The sequence below is a fragment of the Micromesistius poutassou genome (genome assembly GCF_964030765.1).
Source record: "Micromesistius poutassou genome assembly, chromosome: 18".
Classification (NCBI taxonomy): domain Eukaryota; kingdom Metazoa; phylum Chordata; class Actinopteri; order Gadiformes; family Gadidae; genus Micromesistius; species Micromesistius poutassou.
The window spans coordinates 12,908,764-12,925,863 of record NC_140288.1 but is presented as its reverse complement, the minus strand read 5'-3'; the positions used below and the strand labels follow the sequence as shown (position 1 = coordinate 12,925,863).

Below are 17,100 nucleotides of genomic sequence, written 5' to 3'. Positions count from 1 at the left end.
AGACTCTTTTTTTTTTTCTTTTTTTTGGCGTGACATTTGTTGCGTGAGAGCGTGAGATTGACGCTGAAAGTGTGAGTGTCACGCCAGATGCATGAGAGTTGGCAACCGTGGAAGTCTTCCACAAGGCTAGCAGACCTGGTGCTAAGCTAGCGAGCTAATCATGTTTTTTGGCAGGAGGCCTGTAGAGGGGGGGGGGGGGGGGGCATGTTTCAATGGGATACTTTTAGAATCTAGCTCACTCTGGCTTGTCGCTCCACCTCCGCTAGCTTTGAGATAACTTATCATGGCGTCTAGTGAAGATAAGCCGATAAGCTAAGTATTTCCCAACCTTATTTTGGCTCTGACCCCATTTCCAGCTCTTTATATTTGTGCGACTGCTACTCACATTATGGAGCCATCGGCATCCATCCTCACATCTCTTTCCTCACAGCGCTCATATCTCTTTAATCTCACAAGACCTAATGTACACACACTGAGACCGCCTCCAGCCAATCACAAACCTAATGTACACACACTGAGACCGCCTCCAGCCAATCACAAACCTAATGTACACACACTGAGTCCGCCTCCAGCCAATCACAAACCTAATGTACACACACTGAGGCCGCCTCCAGCCAATCACAAACCTAATGTACACACACTGAGTCCGCCTCCAGCCAATCACAAACCTAATGTACACACACTGAGGCCGCCTCCAGCCAATCACAAACCTAATGTACACACACTGAGTCCGCCTCCAGCCAATCACAAACCTAATGTACACACACTGAGTCCGCCTCCAGCCAATCACAAACCTAATGTACACACACTGAGGCCGCCTCCAGCCAATCACAAACCTAATGTACACACACTGAGGCCGCCTCCAGCCAATCACAAACCTAATGTACACACACTGAGTCCGCCTCCAGCCAATCACAAACCTAATGTACACACACTGAGGCCGCCTCCAGCCAATCACAAACCTAATGTACACACACTGAGACGCCTCCAGCCAATCACAAACCTAATGTACACACACTGAGTCCGCCTCCAGCCAATCACAAACCTAATGTACACACACTGAGACCGCCTCCAGCCAATCACAAACCTAATGTACACACACTGAGACCGCCTCCAGCCAATCACAAACCTAATGTACACACACTGAGACCGCCTCCAGCCAATCACAAACCTAATGTACACACACTGAGACGCCTGCAGCCGATCACAAGACCTTATGTACACCCCCCGGCCCAGAGGGGGGGTAAGCACTGCGGCCACCTCCAGCCAATCTCAAGGACATCCCTGGATGGCTTCCTGCCAATCAGCAGGGAGTTGGGATCACTTTGGGGGATGCCCCGCCCTCTGCACCCCGGGGGGGGGGGGGGGAGGGGGGGGGGGAGCTCACTCACCGCCACGGCCAGGTTGAGGGTGGTGACCATGTCCTCCTCAGAGCCCACGGACATGTCCGGCTCAAAGATGGCACCGTTGGGCAGCAGGAAGGACGCGCTGTTGTTGCCGTGGACCGTAATATTCTCCTTGGCCAGGTAGCGCACTCTGAGGTGGGAGGAGACATTCAGGGGGTCCGCTGAACCATTCATCATGGGCATCGACCAGCGCCATCATAATTTTTTTACCGTTCATTAACACATTCATCATCATCATCATCACCCATCATTACAACATGGTAAAATATTATAAAATCGTCCCAAAAATATCGTCAATTTTGTCAATATAAGTCAAGGGAAAAAATTCCCAGTCCTTGGAATTCTTGGATATTTGGGAGACAAATTGTGGAGTATTTAAATCCACAGCAATGACACCTCAAATCGCACTCACGGCACTCACTTGTAGGTGTAGTGACCAGTGGACTCACTTGTAGGTGTAGTGACCAGTGGACTCACTTGTAGGTGTAGGGGCCAGTGGACTCACTTGTAGGTGTAGGGGCCAGTGGACTCACTTGTAGGTAGTGACCAGTGGACTCACTTGTAGGTAGTGACCAGTGGACTCACTTGTAGGTGTAGGGGCCAGTGGACTCACTTGTAGGTGTAGGGGCCAGTGGACTCACTTGTAGGTAGTGACCAGTGGACTCACTTGTAGGTGTAGGGGCCAGTGGACTCACTTGTAGGTGTAGGGGCCTCTCTCCTTCACCACCGGTATGGCCCCCCGCTCAACCACATCCAGCGCGTTCTGCACGTCAAACAGCCACATCTGGCGGTACACGAGCGCTGCCGAGGAAACCCAGTTGTCGTAGGCCGTGGTGCCAGGCTCAATAACAGCTTCCTGTGGCGACACACACACACACACACACACACACACACACACACAGAGACGTCTATTTTTAACTGAGCTCAGCGTGCTGCCAGCACGCCCGCCCCCCGCCCTCTGATGACACATGAAGGCTCCGGATTCAGTCGAGGACCGATGAAGAAACGCAGAAACATCCTCGAGAAAACAAACCATACACCCGATCCAGGGAGCGTCTCTCCTCGCCGCTCCCCAGCCTCACCGTCTCGTCACCGGGGAGACGACACCTGCCCGTTTTCTTCTACAAACTAACATTGCGGTGACTCTCTTTTTTAACAGTTCGCTGTGTTTTACAGTTCTTTCGCCCCCCCCCCCCCCCCCCAACAGAGAAAATCATAGCCTCTGTATCCAATTCTGCTGCATCACCTTGATCCCTCTGTCTCTTCCTCACGCTCTCTCCCTCTCTCCCTATCTATGTCTCTCACCCTGTGTCTCTCACCCTCTCTCTCTCTCCCTCCCTGTGTCTCTCACCCTCTCTCTCTCTCTCTCTCTCTCTCTCTCTCTTACCTTCTCCACCGTGCTCTGGATGATCTGGTTGCCCACCGGAATCAGGATGCCCCCCAGGATGGCGAGCGCCGCCCCGAACACAGCTCCGGCCAGCAGCCCGCACCTCCGGTTACAGCAGCCCATGGCTGAGGATGTGTTTCAGTGTGTGACTCTCTCTCTCTCTCTCTCTCTCTCTCTCTCTCTCTCTCTCTCTCTCTCTCCTTCTCTCTCTCTCTCTATCTTCTGTCTTCTCCGTCCGTCTGTTGTCCTTCTGGCTGTTTGTCCTCCCCCTCCTCTCTCTGTGTCTCTTGTGTGTTTTGCTTGTGTTGTGTGCACGTGTCTGTGTGTGTGTGTGTGTATACTCAGTGTGTGGGTGTGTGTGCCTGGCAGCTGCAGTATGAGTGTGTGTGTTTGTGTGTGTGTGTGTGTGTGTGTGTGTGTGTGTGAGTGAGAACGGTGTATCCAGGTAAATGTGCAGACACCTTCTGGGCCAGCTTGTAGGATCAGCTTCTTTTCATACTGACAGGATGGTCTGAAGGTCAGGAGATATCAGCTATCTCACTCACCGTGGATAACAGGAATCAGCAAGTCATGTTCTGCTTGTTTTATGTCATAGATGATCCATGAACTTGTATTCAAAGTATACCTTCCTCTTATTCTGGTCACTGGCGCAGTGGGAGTATTATGGGCTGTAAACCCCTATGAGATGACGTTCAAATGACGTTCCTCCCCTTTCTCTCATCGCTGTTGTCTGTGTCATTCATGTTTGCGTCTCTCTGGTACATCAGGGGGATTTAGCCGTTTATTCTAAGCTAATTCAGTGGGACTGTGGATATGTCTGTTGTCTATTATTTCATGTTGGTTTGTTTTCAGTTCTGTTGAGACTCTCTGAGACAGGAGGGACTCGCCATCATATTGTCTCCCCACTGCCAACACAAACCTTATCTTTCTGGAGTTATGAGGTTGATGGCTTGTTTAATTTAATTTAGCCTTATCTTCATCATATTATATCATATTACTAATTAATTAATTATGATAAGGACGTGTACAGTTGTTTCTACTCTTATCTTTCTACAAAATTATTTTATTACAATCTATCTATCTATCTTTATGGCTTGACACGGCACTGCATTTCTTCCTGACCTCCAGACGGAGTGGAGGTGGAGGCAGGTACAGGTTAGCCAGGTACAGGTGAGCCAGGTGGAGGTAAGCCAGGTGGAGCCAGGTGGAGGTTAGCCAGGTGGAGGTTAGCCAGGTGGAAGTGGAGGTCAGCCAGGTGGAGCCAGGTGGAGGTTAGCCAGGTGGAGGTTAGCCAGGTGGAGCAAGGTGGAGGTGAGCCAGCTGGAGGTGGAGCTAGATGGAGATTAGCCAGGTGGAGGTGAGCCAGGTGGAGGTGGAGGTGAGCCAGGTGGAGGTGGAGGTGAGCCAGGTGGAGGTGGAGGTGAGCCAGGTGGAGGTTAGCCAGGTGGAGGTGGAGGTTAGCCAGGTGGAGGTGAGCCAGGTGGAGGTGGAGGTGAGCCAGGTGGAGGTGGCCTCCTCCTCATTTCCATGTTGTCTTGGAGCTCAGTTGACTTTTAAATCCCACGGAGACACGGAACACTAACACTTTAAATGTTGGACACGTTATAAATAATATATTATATAACATAATTACTCATCCTTAGGACTGTTTATAGAAGCTTATTGATCACAAAACATCAGTCTGAAGTGGAAACATCAGCAACACTTATATTATGTACTTAATATTAGGTATTACTTAATTACTTATAACACATTATAGATCCCCCTCAAACAAAGTGAACAATATACTAAGTCTGGAGAGTAAACATTAAAATAGGGAAAATATCTTTAAACTCTATTAAAATAAAGTATTCAAATAAAGTTGACTATTAAATAAATCGATCAAGTTGATCAGATGAACAGATCGACCGAATGCAGATCCTCTCTTGGTTACCGAAGCAAAGATACACAGGTAACACAGCTTCAACTATCGCTGACTAATATTAGTGCAGGGTGGAGTTAACAGCTCCATCTACCGCTGACTGGGGGTAGTGCAGGGTGGAGGTAACACAGGTTGGAGGTAACACAGCTCCATCTATCGCTGACTGGGGGTAGTGCAGGGTGAATGTAATGGGTGGAGGAAACACAGCTCTACCTATCGCTCAGTGAGGGTAGTAATTGCTGGGTGGAGGTAACACAGCACAGCTTCATCTACCGCTCACTGAGGGTAACGCAGTGTGGAGGTAACAGCTCCCCTACCGCTCACTGAGGGTAATGCAGGTTGGAGGTAACAGCTCCCCTACCGCTCACTGAGGGTAATGCAGGTTGGAGGTAACAGCTCCCCTACCGCTCACTGAGGGTAATGCAGGTTGGAGGTAACAGCTCCGCCTACCACTCACTGAGGGTAGTGCAGGGTTGGGGTAGAGCAGGGCGGGGGTAAATCAGCCACTCAGACTCGCGGAGCAGCGGGTGGAGGCGGACACGCGGCGGAGCAGAGAAGCAGCAGGGAGCCGCTCTGGGAACATCTGGAGGAGAACCGCCGACTGGAGGACGGATCCTGCATCCGAAGAAACGGAACTAGATCTCTTCACATCGAGACGGAGCTCGTTCCCCGCCAAGACCGGACGCATAGGGCGTGTGTGTGTGTGGGGGGTGTGTGTGTGTGTGTTTGTGCGTGTGTGTGTGGGGGGGTCTCCGGGAAGCCGCTCGTTGGATGAGGGCACTGTGGACGTAGCGTCTCTTCTACCTTCTATTCCTGCATCGGCTCTCAGAGGACGCGGCGATGGGGTGCACGCTGAGCACCGAGGACAAGGCGGCCGTGGAGCGGAGCAAGATGATCGACAGGAACCTCCGGGACGACGGAGAGAAGGCGGCGCGGGAGGTCAAGCTGCTGCTGCTCGGTAAGAGAGGAGGCTAATGGAAGGAGACGAGGAGAGGAGGATACACAGGCTGAGGGAAGGAGAGGAGGAGACACAGGCTGAGGGAAGGCGAGGAGGAGACACAGGCTGAGGGAAGGAGAGGAGGAGGCTGAGGGAAGGAGACAACAGGGCTGAGGGAAGGAGAGGAGGAGATACAGGGCTGAGGGAAGGAGAGGAGGAGATGTGACCAACTTGATGGTTGTGGTATTCACTACATGTTTGGGCTAAGCAGGGAGATAGATAGAAGAAGACAGTCTGGTAATACTTGTTGTGTGAATTCCATTTCCCTCTTGTGTTGGTGAAGTCCTGACCGACAGACGGACAGCAGAAGCCCTTAATTTGCCAACAGATCTGAATTCACAACTCGTTACAACATTCTCTTCTATTTCTGTTTCCTGCCGGTAAGTCCGGAGGTTCTGCTCTGCGTTCGATTTCCAGCCTCGGGCCTCAGTGGGAACACATCAGCGTGTGGAGGTGGTTTTAGGGGCGTAACGTTGACACCGGCCCCTGGCCAAACACCCAACTCATAAACAAAGAAGAGGCTTTTGGTCCCGGCAACCAAAGCATGTGTGAGGACTATTGTCATGGACTAAGTCCTCCAACAAAGGCACAATTCCTCGTGGTTTTAGTGCAGTGCAGCCAAATATCTGTGGTCCATGAAGACCTGAAGGCTGAGCAGCCAGGCCACCCACAAGTTCAGCCAGAAAGTTACTCATATATAAAGTCTTATATTGTTTAAAACTTTTAAGTGTTAATGCAGTCAGTCACACAATCTGAGCAGCTTGACTCCTGACTTCTATTTCCGTTACCCAACAACACATGTTACATCATATGGTGGTTCTGACTAATTGAGGATTCAGAGTTATTTAGTTTCTTCTTGCGTGTTTCAACACTGTTTTATTTCCTAACCCAGGCTGCCTCTTGACATTGTAAATAGTCGCCGTGCTGATTGTCGGTGGACAAACTTTTCCACCCAGAGGGTAGCCAGCGTGGGAAATATTGACATGCACACAAGCTATGTGGGTCAGCAGTAGGACAAACTATCTCCATCCCACGACACTTTGAACAGGAGGCCTGGCCTGGCCTGTTTAGTTCAAACTGATCCATATAGTTCTGTCATTATGTTGTTTAATTGTTTGTCTGGATTCTGAAATGCCAAACCGTTCCCCGGTGAGCTGCAGGTACATCAACACATTCCAGGGTTTAGAAGCCAGACTGGGCGTGTTTTTTTTAAATAAAGCAAGTTGGGTCAAGTTCCTTCTAGCAGGCGGTTGGTGTTGGAGGAACCAGCTGAGCTTCCTCACACAAATAGGTTGCGTTTGTTTTGACAACAGTGGCCAACATTTGGTAGTTTAAAGGAAAACTAATCAATCCTTGGCCCTCATTTGAATAAATTGGTTCTAAAGACTACATTTTTGACAGGGATCCCATACTGGGCAGAACACTGCAGCAGTAATCTGTATTGTAACGTAATCCTGTGGGCGTAGCACCCGGTCCATGTCCTCTGAAGGCTTGGTCTGGAGTTTCACTTTCTTACCTTCTGCTTGATCACGCTTTGTTTGTCGTTATTTCCAACCACACACAGAGCTGAGTTTCTGAGAACGTTGTAAACATGAGTGAGAGCTGGAGCTGGTTAGATGTGTTGCACTACAAAAAGCGTAGCTCAGTGTACCCTGAAATAACCGGGTGAGGAGGCTTGAGATTGTAACGACAGTAGGGAAATATCCTGCAGCAGCAAGATCTCAGAGTGATACCTTTCCTCCAGCGAGTCTTAGTTTGGCACCAATAACAAACATGTACACTAAATTATAACAACAGCAGTTGGTGCTTTCAGGTGGTTTCAACAAGTGACCCCGAATAGGGTCAACTCTGTTGCAGGAGATGCCCTAGCCTGGTGTAACCAGGGGAAGGTTCAAGGTGGTAGCCTGGTTATGGCCGTAATCGCTTCATATTCTCCCATGTGGTTTTAGTTTGTATCTTAAGCCTCTTGGATTTTCTATTACTGCAATCGGTTGACATAACTTTTTCAAATATAAGAAGGACCTCATCTTATCCACACTTTGCTCTGCCTCCATGCCATGTAGAACACCTAGTGGAAAACCTTCAGCTAGTTGTTGAGTTACCCAGGTAGAGATGGAGAAAGGAAACTGTAACACGAGCAGCGTGCTAGTGAGCAAGGCATTAAAAATTGAAAAGCTTGACATCAGTGAATTGGAGACCAGGGCTGTTTGTTGTTGTTTTGTTTACAGTGAGAATAAATCACTCTGGAAACTTTTTGAGTGGATTTGACTTATGACTGGCTGTTGATTCCATATATCGTCAACTTTTAATGCTTATTTGAGTGTTTACTAGGAAACATGATAAATGTGTGGTTTGTTGGTATGTTGAGTTTTCTAAGGTCGCAGCGGGGTCATGACCTCAACAGATGTGCATGTGCATGTCAGACTTCAGGGCATTTGGTGCATCTGCTGGAAGAGCCTGGGGTGATTTTAATGGCATCCATTGGCATGAATTGGCCACAATCTTGTAGATCTGCACCAAGCCTACTGGGGCTTCTTAGAGACGGACCCTTACTCCTCCAGTGGCCTGAGAACCGATTGGAATCCTTGAGAGTAATCTGGTTCCCGTGCAGACCTGCTCCAACACGCTCCACACCTCGTTATATCTGGAGGGAGACCTCACGCAGAAGATCTCTCTGAGAAGAGCTGAGGAACACGCAGAATGACCCTCCAGAAGGGCCGCATTCCACCAGAAGGACCCTCCAGAAGGACCGCGTTCCACCAGAAGGACCCTCCAGAAGGTCCATTTAGAAGGACCGCGGTCCACCATAAGGACCCTCCAGAAGGACCGCGTTCCACCAGAAGGACCCTCCAGAAGGATCACGTTCCTCCAGGAGATCATTCATTAGGAGAACCGTCAGTGAGGAGAACCGTGTTTCACGCCTGCGCCGTGTTCATAATCTTGGCCCCAATCTTCTCTTTTATCTCCCTGCCGTAATTACTTACTATTCATATCGTAGTGCAGAAATAGAGGTAATCTCCTCCGGTCTAATTATTCCTTCTAAAGTTGACTTCTGACTGTGCACTAAAAAGAGGTTTTAATCACATCCTCTGACCTCTTCCCAGCTTTTCTGTGCACACCTTGTTTTGTCACTTAATTGCCTTTCATTGAGGTTTTCCCGTGACCCACTTTGGCGTCACGCTTATGTAACCAGTAAGACGCTGACGGGAACTTTGAAACAAAGTCAGTTTTCTTTGCGTTTCAATTGTTACTGTGAACCTACATACATCTCACTCTGCCCCACCGCGGCCAGGAACAGTCTAATGTCTATCGATCGGCTGGTTGGCAGATCAATTTCTAGTCCCTGAAGAGCTGCTTGTTGCTCATCTCTCTGGAGGCGAACCGGGAATCAAGGAGTATGGAGTGGACAGGAGTTAATGGTCCATCGTTCCCCAGCGGGAAGAGGACTGATGGAGGAAGAGAGTGGGAGGGGGGGGGGGTGAAGGGTTTACATTTGTGAGTGGGAAACTAAGGCACATGCATTTTAGTAGACGATCCGAGAGCGAGTGTGGCTGACAACGATCAAAGCATTCAGTGTGTGGGAGTGGCTGCAAAGTGCAGAGTAAACCTCAGCGAGCTCTCGATGGGTCTGCACAACTGTTCTAAGATGTTATTCTGCAGATGGTATGGAGCTAGGTGGCTTAGCAAACGTAGAGATTCCACACATGGTGGCTCAATTATGAACGCATGAAATACAATAAATGTATTAAAATACGTCTGCTGGCAGATTCTCTCCGATGAAATCGAAGTGTTTGCAGCCTTGTGCGTAACTATAAATAGAGTGTGGTAGAAGACACTAAACAGGGATTCATTGTCTCATAATCCTTCTGTACCGACACATACACCTTGGGGATTTGAGTTTTGTCTTTGGGTAGCTCTCTCCTTTTTCACCCTGGACGTGTTTGCACCCCTGAATTAATCCGTTTTTATGCCCCACTAGTAGAAGACTTTATTCTGGCTTATTTGAGTGCTAAACCTCCCCATCTAGCCAGACGTTTCTGGAGAAAAGAAGAGAAACATGATGATGTCATCTGGTGAGGAAGTCGTTTGTTTTTCATCTCCTGTGAGAGGAGCCGTAGAGGCAGGGCCGGACGTTCTTCAGCATAGTTTCCATCATTCACCAGGAACTGAAACATCTTGTGGTTTGAAGTTCTGGTGGTGTTGAAGGTGGAGATATGGGTGCAGGTTCAGGTAGATATATGGGTGTAGGTTGTGGTTGTTGAAGGTGGAGATATGGGCGTGTCAAAGCAGTTGGTGTGAAACACGTGCAGAACCTCAGTCCTGCACATGACTCTACACATGTGACCAGATGTGTCCAATCAGGAACAGGCCTGGTCCCTCGCTACGCTCTGGGACTCCTCAGGCCACGCCTCCAATGAGGTCAGTGGATGGTGGACAGATCAGGTCACACTAGTGAACCTCGCTGTCCCATCGGCTCTGCAAACCCCTTTCCTTTCTGATCTTATCTTGATTGAAAATAATTGGAGCTGTTTTCTATCTGCTGGGTTCTCCTACAGATTAGGACTTTATCTTCAGGCTTCCAGGTGGAATCGCACTTTGATTCTCATTATCAGCATCAGTTGGAGTATGTGAAAACAGTTGAATGTACCTGGGGGGGGGGTTCTGCCAGAGATGATATCCAGTGCCTACAGCTCACCGCCCCGGTGCAATGCGTCCCGCTGACTTGTAGCTTCTCCTCGGCCTCCCGGAGGGATGTCCTTGGTGGCACAACGGGCTCCCCGCTTGGGAACCTGCCATCATAGCATCCTCACCTCCACCCTGCTGGGAGCCCCGAGGGCCCGATCTGAGCCCCATAATTAAAGCTAATGTGTCCTCAGGGCTTTGAGCCGGTTGTTGCTGAAGGTGTCAGGGGGGACGGTGCCTTCCCTTCTGGGAGACAGAGTCAAACGAATTCCACCGCATTCGGTGCTCTTTCCAAAAGTCTGCGCTTGACTCGTTCTTCTGTGTTAACGCTCTTCTGCTGCTGAACGCTCTTCTGCTGAACGCTCTTCTGCTGCTGAACACTCTTCTGCTGTGGACTGCTCCTCTCTGGACCAGGGAGGTCAGCCTTTCAACACATGGAGGAACCAGGAAGTGGACTGTCGTTGTGACCCTGCTCCTTCCTGGTTCTCCTCAGTGTTCTGGTCGTCCAGAGTCCAGGCTGTGGACAGGGGGCCCAGCCTGGCTGTCTGACATCATGACATCAGTCTCACACCACTCTACGTTCTGACAGGCTGTGCTCTGCAGAGTGGGCGGCTAGGGGATGGTATGAGAGCAGTGAATCAGTGGCAGGCTCCCATGTGTGAAATCCAAAGTCACTCCAGTGAATATGTTTTTAGTGTTATCTAGGAGCAGGTAGATCTAGGGTATCCTGCTCATTACCCTGCTCATTACCCATAATGCATAAAGCCCTCCTACATTTATGATCTGGCTCTGCTCCATCGCACTCCGTCCTCGGTGACGCTGGTCTCGCTCGACCTCCTCCGAGTTTAACCGGAGCCCGTTGCCATGGCGGCGAGATGTTTCCAACGGCACACTCGCCGGTTGCCAGGCACAAGACGTTCCCACCGTGGGCCCATTAACCCCCCTGTCCCGCTCTCTCTCGCTCTCTCTCCCCGTCGTCGTGGTATAGCCCTTTCAGTCGACGTGAGCCAACACAGCTAACAGTATTCTTAGCAGCAGACACAAGGCTAGCCCGCCGCCGCAGCTAGCCAGAGCTCTATCAGCAGAGACAATCTGGTTCCATGGGTGGGGGCTGGGGGGTCACACATCAGCCTCCTCATCCTCTGGTTTGGTTCAGCCGGTCGGGTTCCAATGGTACAACTTTGTGCTCATTCAGATGTTGATGAGCAACTTGAGGATGGAGGTCATAGCTCTATTCCACCTGTTGCAGGGTGGGTAGAAGCCTCCCAGTTTGTACGAACCACTGGTTAAGCTGGCCCTTTGAAGTCCCCAGTTTATGGTTGTAACCTCTAAGAATACATCAACATTCACCAAAAACGGATCTAACCCTAACCCTGTGTTTTATTTTCAAGGTAGTATCACTACCTCCTGGTGCTCCAATGTATTCTCTCTCCTAACCCTCCGTCTCTCCTTCTCTCTCTCCCCAGGGGCCGGCGAATCAGGAAAGAGCACCATCGTGAAGCAGATGAAGTGAGTTCACATCCCTGCTGCATCTGCTCGGTCCCACACCACCCAGACCACTGAGCTCCTCCCGGTGTCTCAGTGACCAGGCTTGTATACGCAGCCTTCAGAGGAACCTCCATGAACACTTGGGAGAACTCTGGGCTTCTTCCAGTGTTTCACTGGGAAGAGGGGTTTTATATTTACTGGTGAATGTTTAGTATAGTTGTACTGTTTGTGCCTTTGTTCACAAATATCCATCAGGTCATGTAAAGATAAATAAAGCTGTGTGTGACTGACCGCACCCTGACCCTGACCCTAACCCGGACCCTAATTCTACCCTAACCCTGACCCTGTGAAGGATCATCCACGAGGCGGGCTACTCAGAAGAGGAGTGTAAGCAGTACAAGGCAGTGGTCTACAGCAACACCATCCAGTCCATCATCGCCATCATCAGAGCCATGGGCCGCCTGAAGATCGACTTCGGAGACTCCGTCAGAGCCGTGAGTACTGATGGTGTTTCACCGTGGCAACCTGAGTACTGGTGTAGTGCTGTAGAGTTTTACCACGGCAACCGTGGTACACCAGAGTACTGGTGTAATGTTGCACCATGGTAACGAGAGTACTGGTGTAGTGTTTCCCCACGGTGACCTGAGTACTGTTGTAGTGTTTCACCATGGCAACAAGAGTACTGTTGTAGTGTTTCACCACCGGGGTTTGGTTGGAGAAGATTCTCTGTACTGACCACAACCCCCCTCGGCCTCCTTACTTCCTGTTTCCTCTTCCTTCCTGTCCCCTTCCTACCTTCCTTTCTCCATCCGCTCTTCTTTATTCTTACCTCCCCCCTCTCTTCCATCCTCTCTCCTCCTCCCTGTCTCCTCCTCCCTGTCTCCGCCCTCCCTGACTCCTCCATGTCTCCTCCTTCCCTGTCTCCTCCTTCCCTGTCTCCTCCCTCCTCCTCGTCTCCTCCACTCCCTCTCTCCTCCCTCTATCCTCCCCGTCTCCTCCCTCCTCCTCTCCCCCCCCCCCCCCCCCTCAGGATGATGCGCGGCAGCTCTTCGTCCTGGCCGGCTCTGCGGAGGAGGGCTTTATGACGCCTGAGCTGGCCGGCGTGATGAAGAGACTCTGGAAGGACGCCGGCGTCACGGCCTGCTTCGGCCGCTCCCGGGAGTACCAGCTCAACGACTCCGCCGCCTAGTGAGAGACACGCACGCACGCACGCACGCACGCACACACACTCACACACACAATCACACTCACACACTCGCTCTCTCTCAGAGACTTTCTCTGGCTTCTCTGTTCACCATTGCTGAAATATTCTTCAAAATGTTGTTTCAATATTCTTCATAATGATGTCTCACTATTCTTCATAATATTGTCTCAATATTCATCATAATGTTGTTTCAATATTCGTCATAATGTTGTCTCAATATTAGTCATAATGTTTGTTTATTTGTTGTTCTTTTCTCTCAGCTATCTGAACGATCTGGACAGGATATCTCAGGCCACCTACATCCCCACCCAGCAGGACGTACTGAGGACCCGAGTGAAGACCACGGGCATCGTAGAGACCCACTTCACCTTCAAGGACCTGCACTTCAAGTACTCTTCACTTCCTCTTTATTGGACGTTTCTTTGTTCTCCTTCTGTTGTGACATCAGGAGGGAGGATGACACTGTGTCATCATTCTAACACACAGTGACAGCTGACAGATTGTTTTTTCTTCTGGCAGAAAAGCTGTATTAGAACCCAAATGTTTCTCAGGCTTTTGTTTACTGCATCACAAGTGATTTGAACACGAGAACATTTCACCACATGCTCCGGACGGCTGTTGTTTGAGACGCTGCTCTCCGCTCCACCGTGCCTGACTGTAGCGAAGGAACGCGAGCAGAGATCTGGTGTGCTCTGTGGGTTCGGCTCCCGTATGACTGTTGAAGCTTCGCTCCTCAAACCAGTTCAGCAGCAGACGTGAAACGTGTTGAAACGGGTTCCTCCGTCCCTCCTCGCTGACGGAGCCTCGGAGACAGATTCCGTGCTGATCGCATGTCTTCTACGTTCACTCATCTGTTTGGAGCGTGTCTCTACAGGTTGGGTTGAGGATGATCCAAGATAGCGACTAGCTGGCAACTAGAACCGCTCCAGGGTTTCCCACAGCACTTTACAGCTTAGGCGGCCGCGTAAGCTACAGACGCCTGCTGCCTAAACTAAAAAAAAAAAAAGTATACAATTATCTAAACTTCATTCACTCTCTGTGTATAGATCAGGCTGCAGGGCAACAGTCTGACAGCCTGCATGAAAATAAGCATAAATGGTCCAACTGTAAAAGAGTGCATCCCCCCCCCCCCCCCCCCCCCCATGACACTCGACACACTCATGAGTATAGATCTTATCATGGATCTATAGTACCTTATCTAAAGGGTTGGACAGATATGTGCACGTCACCTAGGGTTCTGTACTTTGGGCTTAGAAACCAGCAGATCTCTCATCCTCACGTCGTCTCATCCCTCTGCCAGGATGTTTGACGTGGGCGGGCAGCGGTCAGAGAGGAAGAAGTGGATCCACTGCTTCGAGGGCGTGACCGCCATCATCTTCTGCGTGGCGCTCAGCGACTATGACCTGGTGCTGGCCGAGGACGAGGAGATGGTGAGGAGCCTCTGAGTCTAGTCCCTATACTATACCCTAGACCCTAGTCCCTCCACCATGGACCCTAGACCCTAGGCCCTCCTGCCTAGTCCCTAGTCTCTAGACCCTCCTCCCTAGACCCCTAGTCCCTAGACCATGGGTCTAGAAACCATGGGTCTAACCCTAGTATAATGATGTTATGTTTAAATGGATCATCGATGGATCGTCCATTTTGATGGAGTCTAAAAGGATGTAAATGACTAATTATATATATAATGGTCTAATTGTACATATATAATGGTCTAATTGTTTGTATATATATATATCATGGTATAATGGTCTAATTGTATATATAATTGTACCATTATATATACACTTAAAGGTCTAAGTGTGTATATATAATGATACAAAGGTCTGAGTGTGTATATATATATAATGGTATAATGGTCTGAGTGCGTTAAGTGAGATGTGTGGATCTCGTCTCCAGAACCGGATGCACGAGAGCATGAAGCTGTTTGACTCCATCTGCAACAACAAGTGGTTCACGGACACCTCCATCATCCTGTTCCTCAACAAGAAGGACCTGTTCGAGGAGAAGATCCGGAGGAGCCCCCTCACCATCTGCTACCCAGAATACGCCGGTGAGCAACGCAGCAGCAGAGGACTACTCCATCGGTCCTGAGATGAACTGACCAGTTAACTTAAACCAGGAGAACCGTCGCAAAGTTCTGTCTACTCTCAGCTTGATCTCTTGAAAGCTGCGGTCGGGAGGCCATGTTTTGTCATATTGTTGACGTTCTCTTAAGATCCTGACGGAAAAAACAATGAATCAAATGCTCTGACCAAAAGGAAGAATTGAATTCCGGAGTGATCACGAGTCTCCGTGAGGCCGGCCGACGTGCCGCTGAAGCTAGCGAGCTAAGTGGTGTGTTTAGGGGGAGTGGCTGTGGGAGTTTCATCTGGTTGCTTCAAATTGCCGACCGAGTTGATTTGAGATGGATACGAGTAAAGCGTGATAGGGTTTGTGCATATGTTAATGAATAAACACTTATTGTTTAGTTCATAGTTTATATGTAAACCGTTTCACACCTCAACACTCTCCGCATTGCTCACCACACACACTTCCTGTCGTCTAAACTTCCTGTTTTTCTGTTTGTTATGCGGTCGCCGTGGGAACAGGCTCCAACACGTACGAGGAGGCGGCGGCCTACATCCAGTGTCAGTTCGAGGACCTGAACAAGAGGAAGGACACCAAGGAGATCTACACCCACTTCACCTGCGCCACCGACACCAAGAACGTCCAGTTTGTGTTTGACGCCGTCACCGACGTCATCATCAAGAACAACCTCAAGGACTGTGGCCTCTTCTGAGGTGAGTGACTAACCCTCACTCTATAGGGTTAGAGTTAGGGTTAGTGTGACTAACCCTAACTCTATAACACCTAACCTCAAGGACTGTGGCCTCTTCTGAGGTGAGTGACTAACCCTCACTCTATAGGGTTAGAGTTAGGGTTAGTGTGACTAACCCTAACTCTATAGGGTTAGTGTGACTAACCCTCACTCTATAGGGTTAGAGTTAGGGTTAGAGTGACTAACCCTAACTCTATAGGGTTAGAGTGACAAACCCTAACTCTATAGGGTTAGGGTTAGTGTGAACAACCCTAACTCTATAGTGTTAGGGTTAGTGTGACTAACCCTAACTCAAAAGGGTTAGAGTGGGGGTTTGTGTGAGTTAGTGAGGGTTAGTGTGACTAACCTAACCTGATTGGTTATCCAGGGTTAGCCCTGGTGGTTAGCTTACCCTCTCTGTCTGCTTGTGTCCTCAGCGCCGGCCGGTGGTGAGTCCACCGTGGAGTCGAGGATGGAGGACGATGGAGAGTGATGGAGGAGGAGGACAGAGGGTGGAGGAGGGTGATAGAGGAGGAGGACAGAGAGTGATGGAGGAGGGTGATGGAGGACGGAGGGTGATGGAGGGTGATGTCACGGACCAGTGCTGTATACTATACGCCACTTTTAACTGCTTTTATTTATCTTTTTTTTGGTTTGTGTATTTTTTTTTTTTTTTGCGCGGGAACATTTTGATCTAATGTTAAGAAGTCTGTGTACCGGTGTTTGCGTCATTGTAAAGAAAACGCAGCTTCACAAATGTCTGTTTGTTTCAAATGTTTGTAAAAGTACGGAGCTCGTACGTTTTAACAGCTCCCCTCTGGACACTCGCTTTATGTTGGGTGGACCTGTTGGGCCTGGTACTGGTGTCTCAGTGGTACTGGTGTCTCCTGGGGTCTCAGTGGTACTGGTGTCTCCTGGTGTCTCAGTGGTACTGGTGTCTCTACTGGGTCTCAGTGGTACTGGTGTCTCCTGGTGTCTCAGTGGTACTGGTGTCTCCTGGTGTCTCAGTGGTACTGGTGTCTCTACTGGGTCTCAGTGGTACTGGTGTCTCCTGGGGTCTCAGTGGTACTGGTGTCTCTACTGGGTCTCAGTGGTACTGGTGTCTCAGTGGTACTGGTGTCTCAGTGGTACTGGTGTCTCAGTGGTACTGGTGTCTCCTGGGGTCTCAGTGGTACTGGTGTCTCTACTGGGTCTCAGTGGTACTGGTGTCTCAGTGG

The 17,100-nt window shown here is 49.8% G+C and overlaps 2 protein-coding genes across 3 annotated transcripts in view; one reads left to right on the top strand and one right to left on the bottom strand.

The window, feature by feature from the left end:
• cd36 (CD36 molecule (CD36 blood group)) overlaps nt 1-3,007 on the bottom strand; it is a 9,403-nt gene extending 6,396 nt beyond the window's left edge. For both annotated transcript variants that reach the window (XM_084482829.1, XM_084482830.1), the window contains exons 1-3: nt 2,794-3,007; nt 2,102-2,262; nt 1,392-1,536 (exon numbers count right to left, since the gene is read on the bottom strand). In XM_084482829.1, the coding sequence (XP_084338955.1) occupies nt 1,392-1,536; nt 2,102-2,262; nt 2,794-2,916 (429 nt within the window). In that variant the 5' untranslated portion in view covers nt 2,917-3,007. The remainder of the gene's footprint in view (nt 1-1,391; nt 1,537-2,101; nt 2,263-2,793) is intronic.
• Nucleotides 3,008-5,248: 2,241 nt separating this feature from the next.
• Nucleotides 5,249-16,747, top strand: LOC311363173 (guanine nucleotide-binding protein G(i) subunit alpha-1). Its single transcript, XM_084483127.1, has 9 exons — nt 5,249-5,672; nt 11,861-11,903; nt 12,235-12,376; nt 12,913-13,070; nt 13,347-13,475; nt 14,387-14,516; nt 14,983-15,136; nt 15,675-15,866; nt 16,321-16,747. Exons 1-8 carry the CDS (start codon nt 5,555-5,557, stop codon nt 15,863-15,865), a joined length of 1,065 nt encoding a protein of 354 aa, XP_084339253.1. The 5' UTR covers nt 5,249-5,554; the 3' UTR covers nt 15,866; nt 16,321-16,747.
• Nucleotides 16,748-17,100: the final 353 nt, after the last annotated feature.